The sequence below is a fragment of the Amblyomma mixtum genome, chromosome 3 (assembly GCF_055824585.1).
Source record: "Amblyomma mixtum isolate Tamu chromosome 3, ASM5582458v1, whole genome shotgun sequence".
NCBI classification, from domain to species: domain Eukaryota; kingdom Metazoa; phylum Arthropoda; class Arachnida; order Ixodida; family Ixodidae; genus Amblyomma; species Amblyomma mixtum.
Genome location: NC_143014.1, coordinates 2,578,409 through 2,594,680, shown reverse-complemented (window position 1 = coordinate 2,594,680; position 16,272 = coordinate 2,578,409). Strand labels below are relative to the sequence as shown.

The 16,272-nt window shown below is 45.5% G+C and overlaps 2 protein-coding genes across 4 annotated transcripts in view; both read left to right on the top strand.

Moving 5' to 3' along the window:
- Positions 1–16,272, top strand: part of LOC149349106 (RCC1 domain-containing protein 1-like) — a 166,258-nt gene that overhangs the window by 134,736 nt on the left and 15,250 nt on the right. Inside the window, exon 5 of one of the 3 annotated variants that reach the window (XR_016289957.1) lies at positions 3,279–3,411. The exons of 1 other annotated variant lie outside the window; for it this stretch is intronic. Coding sequence is in view for 1 of the 2 variants with exons in the window: in XM_089578065.1 (XP_089434191.1) it covers positions 3,279–3,436 (158 nt within the window). In the remaining variant the exon portion in view is untranslated. Of the gene's footprint in view, positions 1–3,278; positions 7,558–16,272 lie in introns of those variants that run through there. One more of the 3 variants, XM_089578065.1, reaches the window with a different exon arrangement.
- LOC149349108 (uncharacterized) lies at positions 11,139–15,119 on the top strand. Its single transcript, XM_089578062.1, has 3 exons — positions 11,139–13,747; positions 14,175–14,377; positions 14,663–15,119. Exons 1-3 carry the CDS (start codon positions 13,019–13,021, stop codon positions 14,991–14,993), a joined length of 1,263 nt encoding a protein of 420 aa, XP_089434188.1. The 5' UTR covers positions 11,139–13,018; the 3' UTR covers positions 14,994–15,119.

Sequence of the window (16,272 nt, the reverse complement as noted above, 5' to 3'; positions counted from 1 at the left end):
ACTATACCCACACGTAACACCCAGCATAGTTCCACTCTGATAGACTTGTGTATCACAAATGTACATCCCCCAAACTCGTCAGCCGGCGTTATGTCTGTAGACATTAGTGACCATTTACCAATTTTTTTCTTCATACCGCACCATAATAGCATAAGTAGAAGGAGTGTTTATTATTACCGCCGCATAAATTCAAGTTCACTGGAACATTTTCGCATCGTTATTGAAAATATCAATTGGATATCGGTAATAAATGAGTCAAACCCAAATGATGCTTACAATAAATTTTTTAGTTATTTTATTACGTGCTACGAAAGAGCTTTCCCTGTGCAAACAACTGCTAGCCAGCATAAAAAAGTAAGGAAACCATGGATAAATGTCACACTGTACAGGAAAATACAAGAGAGGAATAAAATGTTCCATTCATTTATAAAGAGTCGCGATGCGAGTGAACTTGTTCGGTACAAGAAATTTCGCAATAAGGTTAATACGGAAATAAAAACGGCCAAACTTAAATACTATGAAGAACTATTTACGCGTATTTTTAATGATCCCAGAAAAATTTGGCATGAAGTGAGAAACTTAACTGGTAAAAATGGGCAGGAACACACGTTGAGTGTTACTCAAAATGACCATAGTCTGAATGTCAAAGATTCATTGGTAGCGCTGAATGAACATTTTATCAGTTGTGGAAATTAAGTTTGCAGTCTCCATCAGCCTACTCTTTCTACTGTCCCGCCAAGTGAAAGCGTGGTAAACTCGCTTATATTGTCCCCTACCTCTCCTCATGAAGTCAGCAAAATTATTGATAAACTAAAGAATGATTCTGCCCCTGGTTTTGATGATATCAAAGCTGTCCCCATCAAACATGTATCCGACATTATTTCACCAGTCTTAACTCACATTATCAATTGTATGCTTGAGACGGGAATATTTCCCGAAAGCCTTAAGATAGCTAGAGTATGTCCTATTCATAAAGGTGGGAATGATAGTTCAGTAAATAACTTCAGGCCCATATCTGTCCTTCCAATTTTTTCAAAAGTGTTCGAAACTATCATAAATTTAAGATTAATAAGCTTCATAGATAAATACAGTATAATGAGCGATGCTCAGTACGGTTTCCAGAAGAACAAATCATGTGAACTCGCACTACTCAACGTTAAGCAAGAAATAATAAAGAACATCGAAAATCGTTTATACACAATAGGCTTATTTCTAGATCTTCGTAAAGCATTCGACTCCGTTAATCATGACATTCTTTTATGTAAACTGCAGAGGTATGGAATACGGGGGAATGCGCACAAACTCTTAGAGAGCTACTTGACCAAACGGTATCAATATGTGTCTTTCAATAAACTGTCCTCGCCACGATCAGTAATTGTAAATGGTATTCCTCAAGGGTCGATACTGGGGCCTTTGTTATTTAATCTGTACATAAATGATCTTCCATTAATACTTTCTTCCCCTCGAATAGTCATGTATGCAGATGACACAAACCTATTCTTTTCAAATGCGTCACTGCCTCACTTAGAAAAAACAGTAAATGATTACTTAGACAACCTCTCTTACTGGTTGGACACAAATAAGTTACAGTTAAATGTAAGTAAAACCAAATATGTGATATTTAAACCTATAAATAAACAGTCTTTTGCAAATATTGTAATATTATTTCGCAACACACGACTGCATGAGGTGACAGTTCAAAAGTTCTTAGGCGTATGGTTTCAAAATGATATGTCCTGGAATACGCATGTGAATAAATTAGCTGCAGAGTTAGGAAAAACCGTGGGCTGTATGTATAAAATTGGTAAGCTCATTCCTTTGTGGTTGAAGAAAACATTGTATTCCTCTCTTTTCCTCTCCAAGTTATCATACTGTAGTCTAGTGTGGGGTACTACTACAGCTCATAACTATAACAAACTAACGATCCTCCAAAAAAAGGTGTTGCGAATATTTGAAAATTATCAAGGAAAACCATCTGATCTTCCAACAGACAAGCTATTTATTAAACATGAAATGCTTCCAGCTGCGCAAATATATTATTTCAAGTTATTACAATACATAAAAAACAATAAATTGTACCTCGCTGAAGCAAACTTCCAAGAATCAAAATACACCTTACGTAAACACACAAGAAGAATACCGCTCACTAGGACCAATTATGGCAGACAGATCTTACATTTCCAAGTTCCTTATTTGCTAAATTTCATAGGAGAAGAAATTAATTTCCAAAAACCGGAGTTTAAGAAATATGTCAAATCGTATTTGTTAAAAAAACCCATTTCTTTTCTTCAATAAGACATTGTTTGTATTAATTAATTTTTGGTGTAATCAAGGTGTATATATATTATCACAGTACGGTGTGCTAAGTGTCTGTAATCTATGTGTGCGTGTTTGGTTTGGTTTGGTTTATGGGGTTTAACGTCCCAAAGCGACTAAGGCTATGAGAGACGCCGTAGTGGAGGGCTCCGGAAATCTCGACCACCTGGGGTTCTTTAACGTGCACTGACATCGCACAGTACACGGGCCTCTAGAATTTCTCCTCCAAAGAAATTCTAGCCGCCGCGGCCGGGATCGAACCCGCGTCTTTTGGGTCAGCAGCCGAGCACCATAGCCGCTGAGCCACCGCGGCGGCTCTATGTGTGCGTGTGTTTGCAATTACATGAGTTTTGCAGAGTGCCGAGATGTGCATCTAGCGTTTCTTTTTTCCCTTAAATTCCACTAAGTGTTGTCTAATTCCGTATTTATATGTTCACTCTTATATGTTGAAATATTTATATGTTCAAATGTGTTTTTGTAATTGAGAACTGTTTCCCTGTCTATTTTTTCTTTGTGCACTGAAATGCCGAATTGTGTTACCTGGGGCAGGAGCCTCTGTCAGGCTATGAGCCTTTAGCTCCTGCTCCTTTTTTCTCTGTTGTGAGAAAATGAAATAAAGAAAGAAAGAAAGATGTGCTAATGAGGTTGTTAGCCGGGAAAATACTGCACAAAACAGGTGCTATATGCTAGACGCGTTATTTTTTATTAAACGGGTCTAGCATAAGAACGGGATTTTGTAAAATTCCATTCTTTTGTAAAAACATAGATAAGGAAAAGTGCGGCAACGACCGGCTTAAAGGTTTCTTCGCGGCGAAGACCCACAAGGTGGACTGCCCACTTAGGGCGATTGTTACGGAAGGTGGATCGTTGAAAAAAAAAACAGTGAGCAGCTGTCTTCAGGGTCACCTGAGTACCATGAGCATGTTGCGTAGCCAGCTATGTGACGGAACTGTGCCGCACAGGGGACGGCTCGGCCTGGGCTTGGGGCAGCAACGACTATGGCCAGCTTGGGCCCAACGGGACGACGCAGGAGAGCTGGCGAGCCGTGCGGCTGGCGGAAGACCGCGCGGTCGGCGTGGCCTGCTCCCCCTGGGCCACCCTGGTGCAGCTGGTCTCGTGACTTTCAAGTGCTTTCCACTGGTCAAATACGACCGGCCGCACGGCGTTGACCGGTCGAGCTTTGGGCTCTGTCCCTCCCAGCGGCGGCCGCCAGTGTCTTTTCGCGCATATCTTTAAAAAATCGCTTATGTCTTTATCTGTGTTTAAAACGAATTTAAAAAGTTTTCTTTTGCAACAATAAGAGGAGTGAACTGCTTCTATTCACTTTAGAAAATTCTTGTCCTTAATTATCTGCTAGAAATTTCGATTTGGTTTTTTGGGGTTTGACAACTCTATCCTTGTATTCTAAATTCTTTCTTTACATGTCTTTTCACAACGCTGTATTTTGTACAATATTATTTATAGTGGTTTGTTATTTTTGTTTCTCTTATCTGTTTGTTTTTCGCCCTGCTAATCTTCTATTTCATTTCCATTATATAAATATTCCTTATATAAGTTACCATTGTTATTACTGCTAATTGTGCCTGTCTGTGATGCTGCTTGTTTTTTATTTAGGTTAATGTTAATCTGCCGGGGGTCCCGTGGCAGTCGCTTCACTTTGGGGCCCTCGCCTGTGTACTGGGTTTATGTAACCAATATGTACCCAATGAATTCTCATCTTCCTTTTGCTTCATTGGTTACGAGCACGCATGTGACTCAGTATAAATCTGACAAGTCATGCAAGCATTACAGAATCAAGCTGTAAATTATTGTTATGTAAAAAATACTCGAAGGTGTCTATAAAGTCTTCACAGCCGCTACTGTCCTCGATAAAGTCAGCGATAAAATTCCAATAAGGAACGGTGTAAGGCAGGCAGACACGATCTCGCCAATGCTATTCACCGCCTGTTTGCAGGAGGTATTCCGAGGCCTGTATTGGGAACAGTTGGGGATAAGAGCTAATGGATAATACCAAAGCAATCTGCGATTTGCTGACCACATTCCCTTACAGAGTACCTCAGTGAACGCATTGCAAAACATGATGAATGGCTTAGCCAGAGCAGAACTGTTGGTCTAAAAATTGATCTGTAGAAAACCAAATGAATGTTGAAGACTGTCGTAAGGGAAAGCAGTTTACAATTGGTAGCGAGGCGCAGTAAGTGGTAAGCATCTACTTAGGGCGGGTAGGGACCGCAGATCCGGATCACGAGAGGGAAACAAGGAGAATAAGAATGGATGGAGCGCGTTTGGGCCGCGGTCCTCTCAGATCATGAATGGCAGTTTACCAATATCCCTCAAGAGAAAAGTATAAAACAGCTGTATGATACCGGTACTCACCTGTGAGGTAGAAACGTGGAGGCTAGCAAATACGTTGAGGACAACATACTGAGCTATGGAAAAGAAAGTGATAGATGTAACGTTAAGGGGCAGGGATAGGGCAGAGTTGGTGAGGGAACAAACGCGGGTTAATGGCGTCCTAGTCGAAATCAAGAGGAAGAAGTGGGCTTGGGCAGGGCATATATGGCGAAGGCAAGGTAACCAATGGTTATTAAGGATAACGGACTCTATGCCAAGAGAGCGGAAGCGTAGGGGGGCACTTAGGTGGGCAGATGAGATTAAGAAGTCTGCGTTGATAAGGTGGCCGCAGCTGCAACAGGAGAGGTTAATTGCAGATGTTTGATAGCGAACACTTTATTGTGAACCGCTTGTGTGTGTTCTTGCTTGCCCCTTTGTACTGTTGCGCTATTTGAACGCGGTAGCGTTAGGGGCCCCGTGTCGCAGAAAAGCTGGCGTCGGCGGCGTTGAGCGAAAAACCCCATAAGTCTTTCGCGTCGTAGCTTGGATTAGTTTTAACTGATCTAGTGTATTGACTACCAGGACGTCCTGCCGTATACAAAGCTTGTCATGCAGGCTTTCGTGGGTACGGAAATGCAGCTACCGCGTTCGCCGGGTGCCTCTGCAAGTTTCTACGCACAACACTATTGGGGGGAGGAGGATGCACGCACACAGCCGTACAAACTTCACACACTACTGCTTCAACCAGTTGCTTTCACACACTCGCACCCCTGCGCCATGATTTAAAGCACGCGTGGGTGGCCTGGCCATCTTTTAATTTCTACTTCCACTGCTCATCTGCATCCTTGCGACCGAAGACTAGCGCTCCACGGTCGCGTGTGATGCCTCACAACCTGCATGTCTCTTACTCTGGGGTTAATGTAAAAAAACAAACAAAAAACAAATGACATGACGGTCACCACATGCCAAGACGATTTTCAGCGACAGCTGTTAATGCGATATGCTTGAGTTGAGAATATGAGCGCGACCTCTCATCTGTGTAGCTCTATGGTGCTCTTTTCGGTATTCCACACATAGTCGTTTACACACCAGCGTATACAGTTCGTTCAGTCGAAAAGCCGTCGGCGTCGTAGTTAGTACTTGTCGGCACCACGCTTTGGAAAAAAGTCTATCATGCCAACCGTTTGCCGCAGAATGTTCCAGATGGTGTAATACCATTCAGCGTTTCGAGCAGCATAAACTTACTAGTTAAGTTAGAGAACTTGCGGCAGGAATTCGAACCGGTGACCTATAATCGGGGCTACGGGTGTCCACCCAGATGTGTGAGGCAGTTACTGCAACTTCCTTTCTCAAATACAATTTTCGTTTCCTTCATTACGGCACCTCTTTCTCTGTCTCTCTTTTTTCACTCCCACCTACCTCACTTTCCTTACGGTAGGGTTTGGGTGCCCACCGAGATGTGAGACAATTACTGAGATTTCCTCCCCTAAAAAAAAAAATGCCGACTATTACGTTACTGCCTAATGCGAAATTTGAGCGCAGCTCGTCAGCTGTTTCAGCTTTTCGATAGGTTGAGGCAAAGAATTCGAGCAAGACATGTATGTACAATTACAGACAACTTGTTATTCTTCACACATTTTCCTTCTTCAAGTAACATCCACTAACAGTCCTTGAGTGCCATGAAGGAAGTTTTTGGTCGGAGAAATAGATGGATATATGTTCGACTTGCTGCACAAATGCCAAAGCCTCGTTCTCAAAGGCGAGGTCTAGGCAAGTATTTCGCGAGGCAGCCGTGGGAGGCGTTACGAGCGAGAGGAAGGGGATGTTCTTCCGCATAAGCAGTGAGAAATTCCTGTCTGTCTTTATATCTACGTTAAAATCCCCACTAACCCTGTCACCCTGGCAGGTTGCAGTAAATGGTTGATCGCGAGAGTTCGCTCACCGTTGTCAGCGGTAGCGCATGTAGCCCCCATCTCTCTCTCATCACCCCACGTACCTATAAGCACGGTTCAGGCATCCGCTGACCCAGGGAGCCTGTTATGTGCACTTCCTTTCCTTAAAATGATCGGAGTGTAAAACTTTAACGCCAACACAATGAACGCCGACGGCCTATGGCTTCAGTGCCGCGTTTCTGGCAACGTTGTCAATAGCTGCAGCCCACATCTGTATCATCACCCCACGTACCTATATTATAAGCGCGATTCAAGAGTCCAATAACCCAGGGAGCCAGTTATGCGCACTTCCTTTCCTTAAAAGGGCACAACGTTGTCAATGCCAACGCATGCAGCACACCCCCACGTAGCCTAAAGCACGATTGAGGTGTCCACTGTTCCAATAGGGCAGTTATGCGCCTTTCTTTTGCTTTCCAAGCTCTCGCTTCATTGGATTCGTAGCTAAAACGCGACTAAGGTGTCCACTGCTGCTTACAACGGCGACGGCGATGGCGACGCCCCGCGAAACGCAGAAACGGGCGCCGAAGAGCTGCGCTCCAAAATGCGCTGTGTTCAAAGCTGTTTCCAAAGGGCAAAGCGTCGCGCTGAACGGGCGATGGCGTTCCTTGTACTCCCTGGCAGCGCTGCAACACGCTGTCGCGTTCCACTCCTTAAGGCGAAGCTTGTGTGTCTTCCAATTTATTTTGTACATCATGTGCAACCAACAAGCCCAAACCTTATGGATAGGCCTTTGTGTTGCAGTGGACGTAGTCAGACTGATGATGATGACCCTTTTCTGGCATCTACTTCATTCTCCCCCAGGTCTCCTTAAGGGTTCAAGAAGAACTCCAGTTTGGGCTAGTTGGTTCATGATTCAGGAGGAAAACGGCTCCGTCCACGTTTTTTTGCGCCGTTTTCCTACTGAACCTTAAGTGTATCAGAACGCATAATAAAGATCTCTCTTCGTCTTACTGCATAGGCGTCAATTATTTCTTCTCCAAACTGACCTGCGCATGGAATAATTTTGTGCCATTCTCCCGGTCCAGTAATGCTTTCAAGGCGTCGGGGCAGTGTACTCTACGCATTTCATGCCACGGCTTTCTTCTTTCCTGCACCTGGCACATGCTTATCAATTTCAAGAGGCGCCGAGAAGGGCGCGTGAAATCCGACGGCAGACTTCTTTTTTTAAGAGCGAAAGCTCCACTTCACGACCAAAGCAGCAAAAGCAGTTTCATCGCTACAGCCTGATTTTAATAAATAAATAAATAAATGTCGCCGAGACTGGGTTTCGAACCCGCGGCGTCGAGAATAGGTCAGCTTCGCTGGTTGTGCACGAAAGCACAATGCTACCGCTGGAATTTATTTTTATTTATTACATGGAATTCAATCCCGCTGAGCTATCAGATGCAGTTAGGGTTGTTCGTTTTCAGGTAAAGCCCCATTTGACCCGATTTTGGCACCCCGAACGTGTTCATAAAATATCGGGTAAAACCCGGTTTCTCCCAATTTTTGAAACAATTGTGCCCACGGAATTGCTGTGCCTCCAGTTGGCGCGCAGGTGAAAGGCAGCCAAGGCGGCCGACAGACAAGACACCGCCAAAATCTCCACAAAATGGGACTGCACTTTGAAACGGAATGTCTCAGACAAAGAAGAAAACCAGTTGACATTGTGGAAACTGGGAGCCGTACTCCATCCCTTCCAGAGGCGGCTGCTGAGTCAGTCATTTGATGACTACCGACCTCTCTTTATTTCCTTGATGGACGATGTAGGCTCGCTTCGTGAGGAGTTTAACCAGTACTTGCTGGCAGCAAGCCCCACAAATGAAGGTGTTGAAGTGATGGACTATTGGAACAACGCAACTGTGCGTTACCCAAGGCTAGCAAATGCAGCGTTGTCATTCAAGAATCAAGAAGTCTTTATTGAGTAACACAAACAAAATGTATACACAGATATTTGGACCGATAGCCAATGAGGCTAGTCAGCGGTCCAATACAAAATAACATATAGGACAGCAATCACAAACACATTGAAGAAAACTAACTTTGTAGCCTTGCTTCCATTCCCAAGAAATGTTTCTTGCATGTCAGTTTGAAATTCCTAGCTTGCTTTATTTCAATTGGCAACGAGTTCCAAATTTTCGCTCCTGTAAATTCTGTTCGTCTTTCTCCGTACGCATTATGGCAAATAGGAAGATTAAAATTGCCATTGCTTGCTTGCCTAGTGTTGCGGACGGGAATACTGAATGCACCAAGAGGTAAGGGGTAGTTTGTATTTATAATATTATTAACCATAAGAGCTTTTTTGTAATCGCGTAAGGTTGTGAATGACATGATTTGCATTGCGTCAAAAATGTTATTGTTAGAACTATTCGAAGATGGTAATCCCATGGTTTCCAAGGCACGTTTTTGTAGTCTTAGCAATGGTGATCAATACGTTTTGTATGTGATCCCCCTTAATTCACTGCAATAACTGAGATGACTGTGACATAATGAAAAATACAGTGATCTAAGAATAGCAGGTGGAAAGTGCCGCCGTGCCTTTGCCAACGTAAAACAACCGTACGCAACCTTTTTACACACACTGTGCACCTGTTCCTTCCAAGACAAGTGGCAGTCAAACATGACCCCTAAATATTTAAAAGAAGACACACTATCAATAACGTTGTTGTCAACACATATAGAAAAATCACTTGATTCAATACACTTTTGTTTTGAACAAAAAATAACATATTTAGTTTTTTCAGTGTTTAAAGTTAGATGATTATTACGGAACCAAGTCGAGATACGTTGGAGTTCATTGTTAATAGGATTTTTTATTGACTCAAGTGAGTTACCAGTAAAGATAAGTGCAGTGTCATCCGCATACATCAAAATTTGAGAACACTGTATTGCATTGGGGAGGTCATTAATAAAGAGTGAAAATAAAAGCGGTCCCAGAACTGAGCCCTGGGGTACACCACACGTAACAGTTTGGTATGCAGACTTGAACTGTTTGAGGACAACTTGCTGCTGTCGTGTAGAAAGATAACTTTTGAAGACTTCAAGTGCCCCGCTACGCACACCATATGCTTCCAGTTTCATTAAAAGAATGGAGTGTGAGACTGTGTCGAAAGCTTTTTTGATGTCTATAAATACGCTTACAGCAACATTATGGTTATGAAGAGCAGATAGGATAAGCTTTGATAGAGTAACTACAGCCGTGGACGTGGACCTGCTAGAAACAAATCCGTGTTGCTGAGGACAAATAATATGATTAGCATCAAGAAAGGTTTTCAGTTCGAAAGCAATTAATTTTTCAAAAATGGTATTGACAACACTCAGTACAGATATTGGCCTGTAACTAGATGGGTTGTTAGGGTCACCAGTTTTAAATATCGGAACAACTTTTGCAACTTTTAAAGTATCGGGGTATAAGCTAGAGTGTATCGCGTGATTGAATATTCTGCACAAAGGAACAGAAAAGAAATCAATGTTGTCCTTGATTACCTTAGCCATTATGCCGTCTGGCCCGGCCGCTTTATTCGTGGGCATGTTCGCCACAACACTTGCAACTTCATCGCGAGTAATGTTCAAGAAACTGAATTCATTATTAATACATCGAGGTATGCCGGATGGCACTGGAGCTAAGGAAGTAGGTTGCGCACTGTTCTGACCGTAGGTTGTGAAGAACTGATTAAACTGGTCTGCAGTCTCTATTGTTGTGCCTAGCTAATGGCAGCTGTGACGTTGAGCGAACGTTCTCTCCGCTAAGGTACCTGCAGAGACCAGACGAGTCTCGGATGGAAACCGAGATGTTGCGCATGCAGATGATCATGCACGGTAATAAGGCCGTGTAGAACGTCGATGACCAGCCCTCGTGAATAAAATGTTTCTTTTCTCAAAACTGACCGTTGCCTCTCATTGCGAGTAATAATTAATTACCAAAGAAACGCCAAATTTTGCAATACTTTCTTGAAAGCAGCCCAAAATATAGCTCTAATTGTTATACCACGTTTAGAGCAAATTTAACCAAATTTAACCAAATTTAAGCAAATTTAGTTTGCAAATTTAACCCGATAAAACCCGAATTTCGGAGTTTTTCCACGGAAAACCCGATTTCTGCCCTATTATCAAGCCGAAAAATAACGCCCGATTTTTACCCCCAGAATTTGAAAAAATATAAAACCCGAAAACGAATAACCCTACAGATGCTTTGCGTACACACATACTACTCCGCGATGCAGGCACACATTCTCATGCCTTCGGGCTCTGCACTCCACCTGCACATCAAAATTACGGGAGACACACATGCGTCAAAAGAGTCAACCATTCAGGTGGCCGGTCCTGCGCGGCATATCACCTACCGCGCCTCGTGTGAAGCTGCAACGCAATCGCGCGCTGTCGTCAACTAATACTACTGTCGAGTGGGTGCGGCAGCAATGCCAAGATGCTTCGTTCAAACCCGTTCTTGTTTGCAACCCAGGTTTCGCTTGGTTTGCTGCTGGCTTTTTCCGGACCCTCTTCGACGACTTCCACAAGCAATTCTACGACGGAATTGTTCCGGCTGCCTGTGATCCCGGGTCATGACTGGGACTTTCATCAAATACCAGATAGAGCCAACGGCTACGCCCCCCCCCCCCCCCCCCCGAACAGTGCAACGCTATCTGTGGGATCGACGGTGACGTCACGAGATGGCTACTTAAGGAACTGTTTCTGCGACGAAACCTTCATTGGATGCGGCAGCAATGCCAAGATGCTTCGTTCAAACCCGTTCTTGTTTGCAACCCAGATGAGAAAACGCTTAGCAAATCATTTCGCAGCAACAATGTCTGCCTTCTTGTGCTGCCGTGCCCACACCTTTTGCTTGATTGGTTTTGTGATCTGCTAGTTTCCTTGCAATTTCTGCTGGTGCTAGCAGGGGATGTCGAGACTAACCCTGGGCCCGACGATACCACACTCATCGAGCAACTTTAAGCAATTGCGAAAGACATCCAAGAGATAAAGAATGAAAAAGCGGTCACCAATCAAAAGCTAGGCGCGATAGACGAAAAGCTAGAAAAAATAAGAAAAATAGAAAAACAGCTATCAGAATGCGTGGATAGAATTGACAATCTGGAACAACTGGTTCTGTCCTTGACTAAAAAAGTCGACGCATTAGAAAACAGAAGCCGCATAACCTTATCGTGTATGGTATAGACCCTTTGCAAATCCTTGCAGTTAGTCAGCCTCCGGTCTGGCAACCTGAGAGCGCCGCCATCGTGAAGGAGCGGCGTAGTGTTGCTCGCGTCTGTGTCTACGTGCATGTGTTGAGTTCGACAGCTGCCTGGCAGTCACTTGCACACCGTGCGCACGCTACAGCGTTTGAACGGCATGGCGAGCACTACGGCCCCGATAGTGATCCCGATCACAGGATGGGAAAATAATCTCGCGGTGCTTCCGCGCCTTACAGAGCAGAAGATGCAGCTCTTCTATAGCAGCCGGTCGGGATCGGAGCGCTCACTCGGGCGAAGCTACAATTTTAGCATCGAGTCTTTCTTGCGTCCTTCGTCTCTGCAGACATGCAGTTCCAGTCAAAGGTATGTACTACGTCTGTACGGTTTGGAGCGCGGCGTATGCATTTTTCGATCGTTGTCAATACGGAGCTTGCGAGAGTTGTGCGGGTCGCAGAACAAACCAGTTCGAACAGACACGCGCTTTGTGGTTTCTCCTGGATGGTTTCATACATGCCCTCGGCTAATTTCTTCGCCTCAAACTTAAGAATGCTTGAGCTGAGCGAGTGGAAGATGCAGGGCGATCACACATTCGTAGGGGGAGCATTTACCTCTTGCGGCGTCGACATTCAGCAGTTAACTCGCCCCGATGGCGCAGTGATTAGGGCGCTCGAATGCTGATCCCGAGACTTCGTTTCGATGAAGGCGAAATGCAAGGCGCCCGTGCATCGTGCTAACCCCACGTGGTCGAAATTAATCTGGAGTCCTCCACTACGGCGTCTCTCGTAGCCGATATCAATTTGGGACGTTAAGCCCCATGTACCATTTCGTTACACAGTTAAAGGTGCCTGTTAAGTCCTTCCATCCCAAGTTCGATCAATGTTGTCCATGCGGAAAATGTCATCCAGCCTGCATGCGGCTTCAGCACAGTTCAGCGCGCTTGTCCCATGTTAAAAAGAGCCCCCGGTGCTTTGCATACCTAGCAAGCTGCCAAAATCGTCCAACGTTCGAGCAAGGTAAACAACTTTTCAACCCCGCCGTATGGCCGGTACTTTGTGGGGTTTAGTGCTTTTTTTTGCGGTAACTCAATGAACCGTGGCCCTGATATAAATAAAAAATAAGTGACACACCAGCTGACACTGGGTGTTTTCTACACTTCAGACAAAACGTGGGAGCCAAGCATTGCTAGCATGCAGCCACTTGATTAAACTACGTGAAATTTGGGGATGAAGTTGCACCACGTGAAACATGCAGTTTAATTGCTTAAATAAACTCTTTTTGTTCTTTTTCAGCAGCAGGCTTGTCTTCATAAAGGCTGCGCGTTATCGCAGCAAAAAGAAAAACAGCCCACCGTACACAGTCACTGCAGCCATCAACGACCAGGGCGACATAGTTCATGGGACGTGTGAATGCCCAGCTGGCAAACTGGCATGCAACCATCTCATGGCGATGCTGCGGACTGTCCAGCTACTGCAGTCAAAAGGCTTTTCGGAAGCACCCGATCACATTTCCTGTACAGACCTGCCCCAGCAGTGGAGGGTGCCTCGGAGAAGCACCATTCAGGGTGGCTCTGTTCAGGCTGTAGACTGGAGAAGTGTGCGAGAGGGAGGTGTTAGTGTTCCAAAACCTGCCACACCAAAGGAGCGCAGGTGGCACCCTCGCAATGAGCAGCAGCAAGATGCTGCAAAACAGCAGCTTGCTACTAGGCTGCTGGCACTGGCACCCGGAAACAAATTTGCAAAGGCGTTGCTTGCAACACCAGGGCAGCCTTTCAAAAAAACAAAATATGGCTTGGCCCCAGCGTCAGCACCATTGGCTTACCAGCAGCCACTCCAGCCACATGGCTTTAAAAGTTATGTGGCAGGCATTTCATTTGCCGAGCTTCATGACGCGCAACTTATACCTCCTCCAGAATTTTTTGCAGGTTGCAGTGCATGGACACCACCCGCCCACCTAGAAGCAAATAAATTTCTGAAGGTAATTTCTGCGTTCAGCATTGTAAACAGTATATTATCAAAATTTATTCTTTCACTCTGTCTTCACCATGTCAATTTCTGTTCACCTCTCCCACCTTTTTTTTTGTATGCAGAAATGGTTGTGCATATTTAGAACTCGGCATCCGCAAGAAATTTCTAAAGAAATTTTGAAGCAAAATATGCAAGTCTTGTGTTATAGGCACGTGAAACAGAATTTACAGAGGGAACTGCGGTAGCAGTTTCACTTGCAAATGATGTTCTAATTCATTTCCAGTGAAAGTGGGCACTAAAGAGCCACAGGACAAAAAGCTGCAAAAATGCTCTCAATCCCACACACATTTGCATCATTTCATGTGTTTCTGTGATACGTTATGTAAGCTGCAACAGACTGATTGCAGCTGTTATGTCCACTTTCATGCGCTCTGCAGGAGGTGCGTACAACACATCAGACATCACTGGGGCTTGGAAAGAGCACACGGCCGCAGGCAAAGAGTGCTACATGGAAGAGGCAGCGAAGCCACCGGCTGACAGCATCAAATTTTGGTGTGGTGCTCAACAGAAAAAACTGGACTTTGAAAGGTCTGAATGGCATAGCAAGCTCCAAAGACCTATCAAAGGTGCCGGCTATTAGGTATGCAAAAAACAAAACTTTTTTTGTAAACGAGTTTATTTCAATACCGCACTTCTGTAATATGTGAATGAGTTGTGCAAGTAAAATTTGACTTGAAAGACACAATAGCTGTGACAACTAGAATTGAGTCTATGCAAGAGTACAGTGCTGTGCTTACTGCATGCCATGGAAGGGCTGAAATCCTAAAGGACTGATGGACCAAACATTTGCACCCTGCTTAAGACAACCGACCCTTCTGGAGACCATATTTTGTTATGCTCATGGCCAACTCTTTGTTGCATGCAGGTATGGAATTGCCAACGAGACCATGGCAGCAAACCGTTACGAGGATGTCATGAAGTCCATGGGGCATGATGTGACAACTAGCACTTGCGGCCTACTGGTGAATCCAGAGTTCCCATGGCTCGGTGCTTCACCGGACAGAATTGTATTTGATCCTGTCGAGTCGAGCCATGGGGTACTTGAAATCAAATGTCCCTATTCCTTGCGTGATGTCAAGGGGAACGAACTCACGGCACACAGTTTCTGCTCAGAAATGACATCCAGCGGCCCAATGCTCAAGAGAGAGCACATTTACTATGCTCAGATCATCGGACAATGGCCATACCTGGGCTAAGCTGGGGCGACTTTGTCGTTTACAGCAAAGACTTTATTCTTGTAGAAAGAATAAGGTTCGACCAGGTGGAGTGGGAGGGCATGAGGGAAATGCTGGACAGCTTTTACTTTGATACACTGATGCCCTATTTGGAGAGGAATTCACAAAGCTGAAGTGTTTCAAACCTCTGCAACATAAGTGGTGCTGTAAAGAAGAAGACGATCAGTGCCCGCTGTGGGAGCGCCAACGCCTAGCGCAAGACGAGAGCGCTGGCTGTTCGAGCCTGGACGTGCGATTTCGCTGCTCCGCCTGGTCGTCCCGGCCAAGTGTCTTTTGCCAGTAAAGCCCCTTGCATCTTGGTGGAGGTCGCGGAGTTCCATCCTGGCTCGACGCAACCGTACCCTCGCTACCACCATGCCATCTGACACCACCCTGACCCAGCCCGTCGGCACTTCACCGACGCCCGTTGTTTGTCCTGGTACGCTCCGCCAGTGCGATGCTACCATCTTCAGCGGTATGGACGACAACGACGTCGAGGATTGGCTCTCCTCTTACGAAATGGTGAGCGCCCATAACCGGTGGGACGACCCAATGAAGCTAACCAACGTGATATTTTATCTCACCGGAGAAGCCAATCTCTGGTATAAGAACCACAAAGCGGAGTTTACCACCTGGTCCGCCTTCAAAGCCAGTTTCACGGATATCTTCGGCCGCCCGGCCGTCCGCAAGCTTCGCGCTGAGCAGCGTCTTCGAGTTCGCGCCCAGCAGACCGGCGAAACGTTCACGAGCTATATCGAGGACGTCATCGACTTCTGCAAGCGTGTCAACGCGTCGATGACAGAGGAAGAAAAAATCAAGCATGTCCTCAAGGGCATCGAGGAGGACGCCTTTCACATGGTTGTGGCTAAGAACCCCACCACCGTGAGCGCCATATTCGACCTGTGCCAAGCCTACGACGAGCTCCGCTGCCTGCGTGTTTTCACTCGGTCACCCTCTGCACAGCCCAAGACGCTCGCTGGCCTTGTGTGTACCGAAGACAGCACCCTTTTGCTTCAGATCAAGCAATTTGCTCGTGAGGAGGTCGCTCGGCAGCTGTCGCTCCTTCCGTCCGTTCCGAGTTCACCATCTCATCTTGCGCCTATACTTCAGCAAGAAATACGGGAGCAAGTGTCTGAGGCCCTGCCATCTGGTTGTCCCCCACCTTCCGTTACTGCCCCTCTTACCTATGCCGAGGCCGTCCGGCAACCTCGCCCTGCGGCGTTTGTGCCGTCTTGACCTGCACCGCGGCCGACCCCGTTCC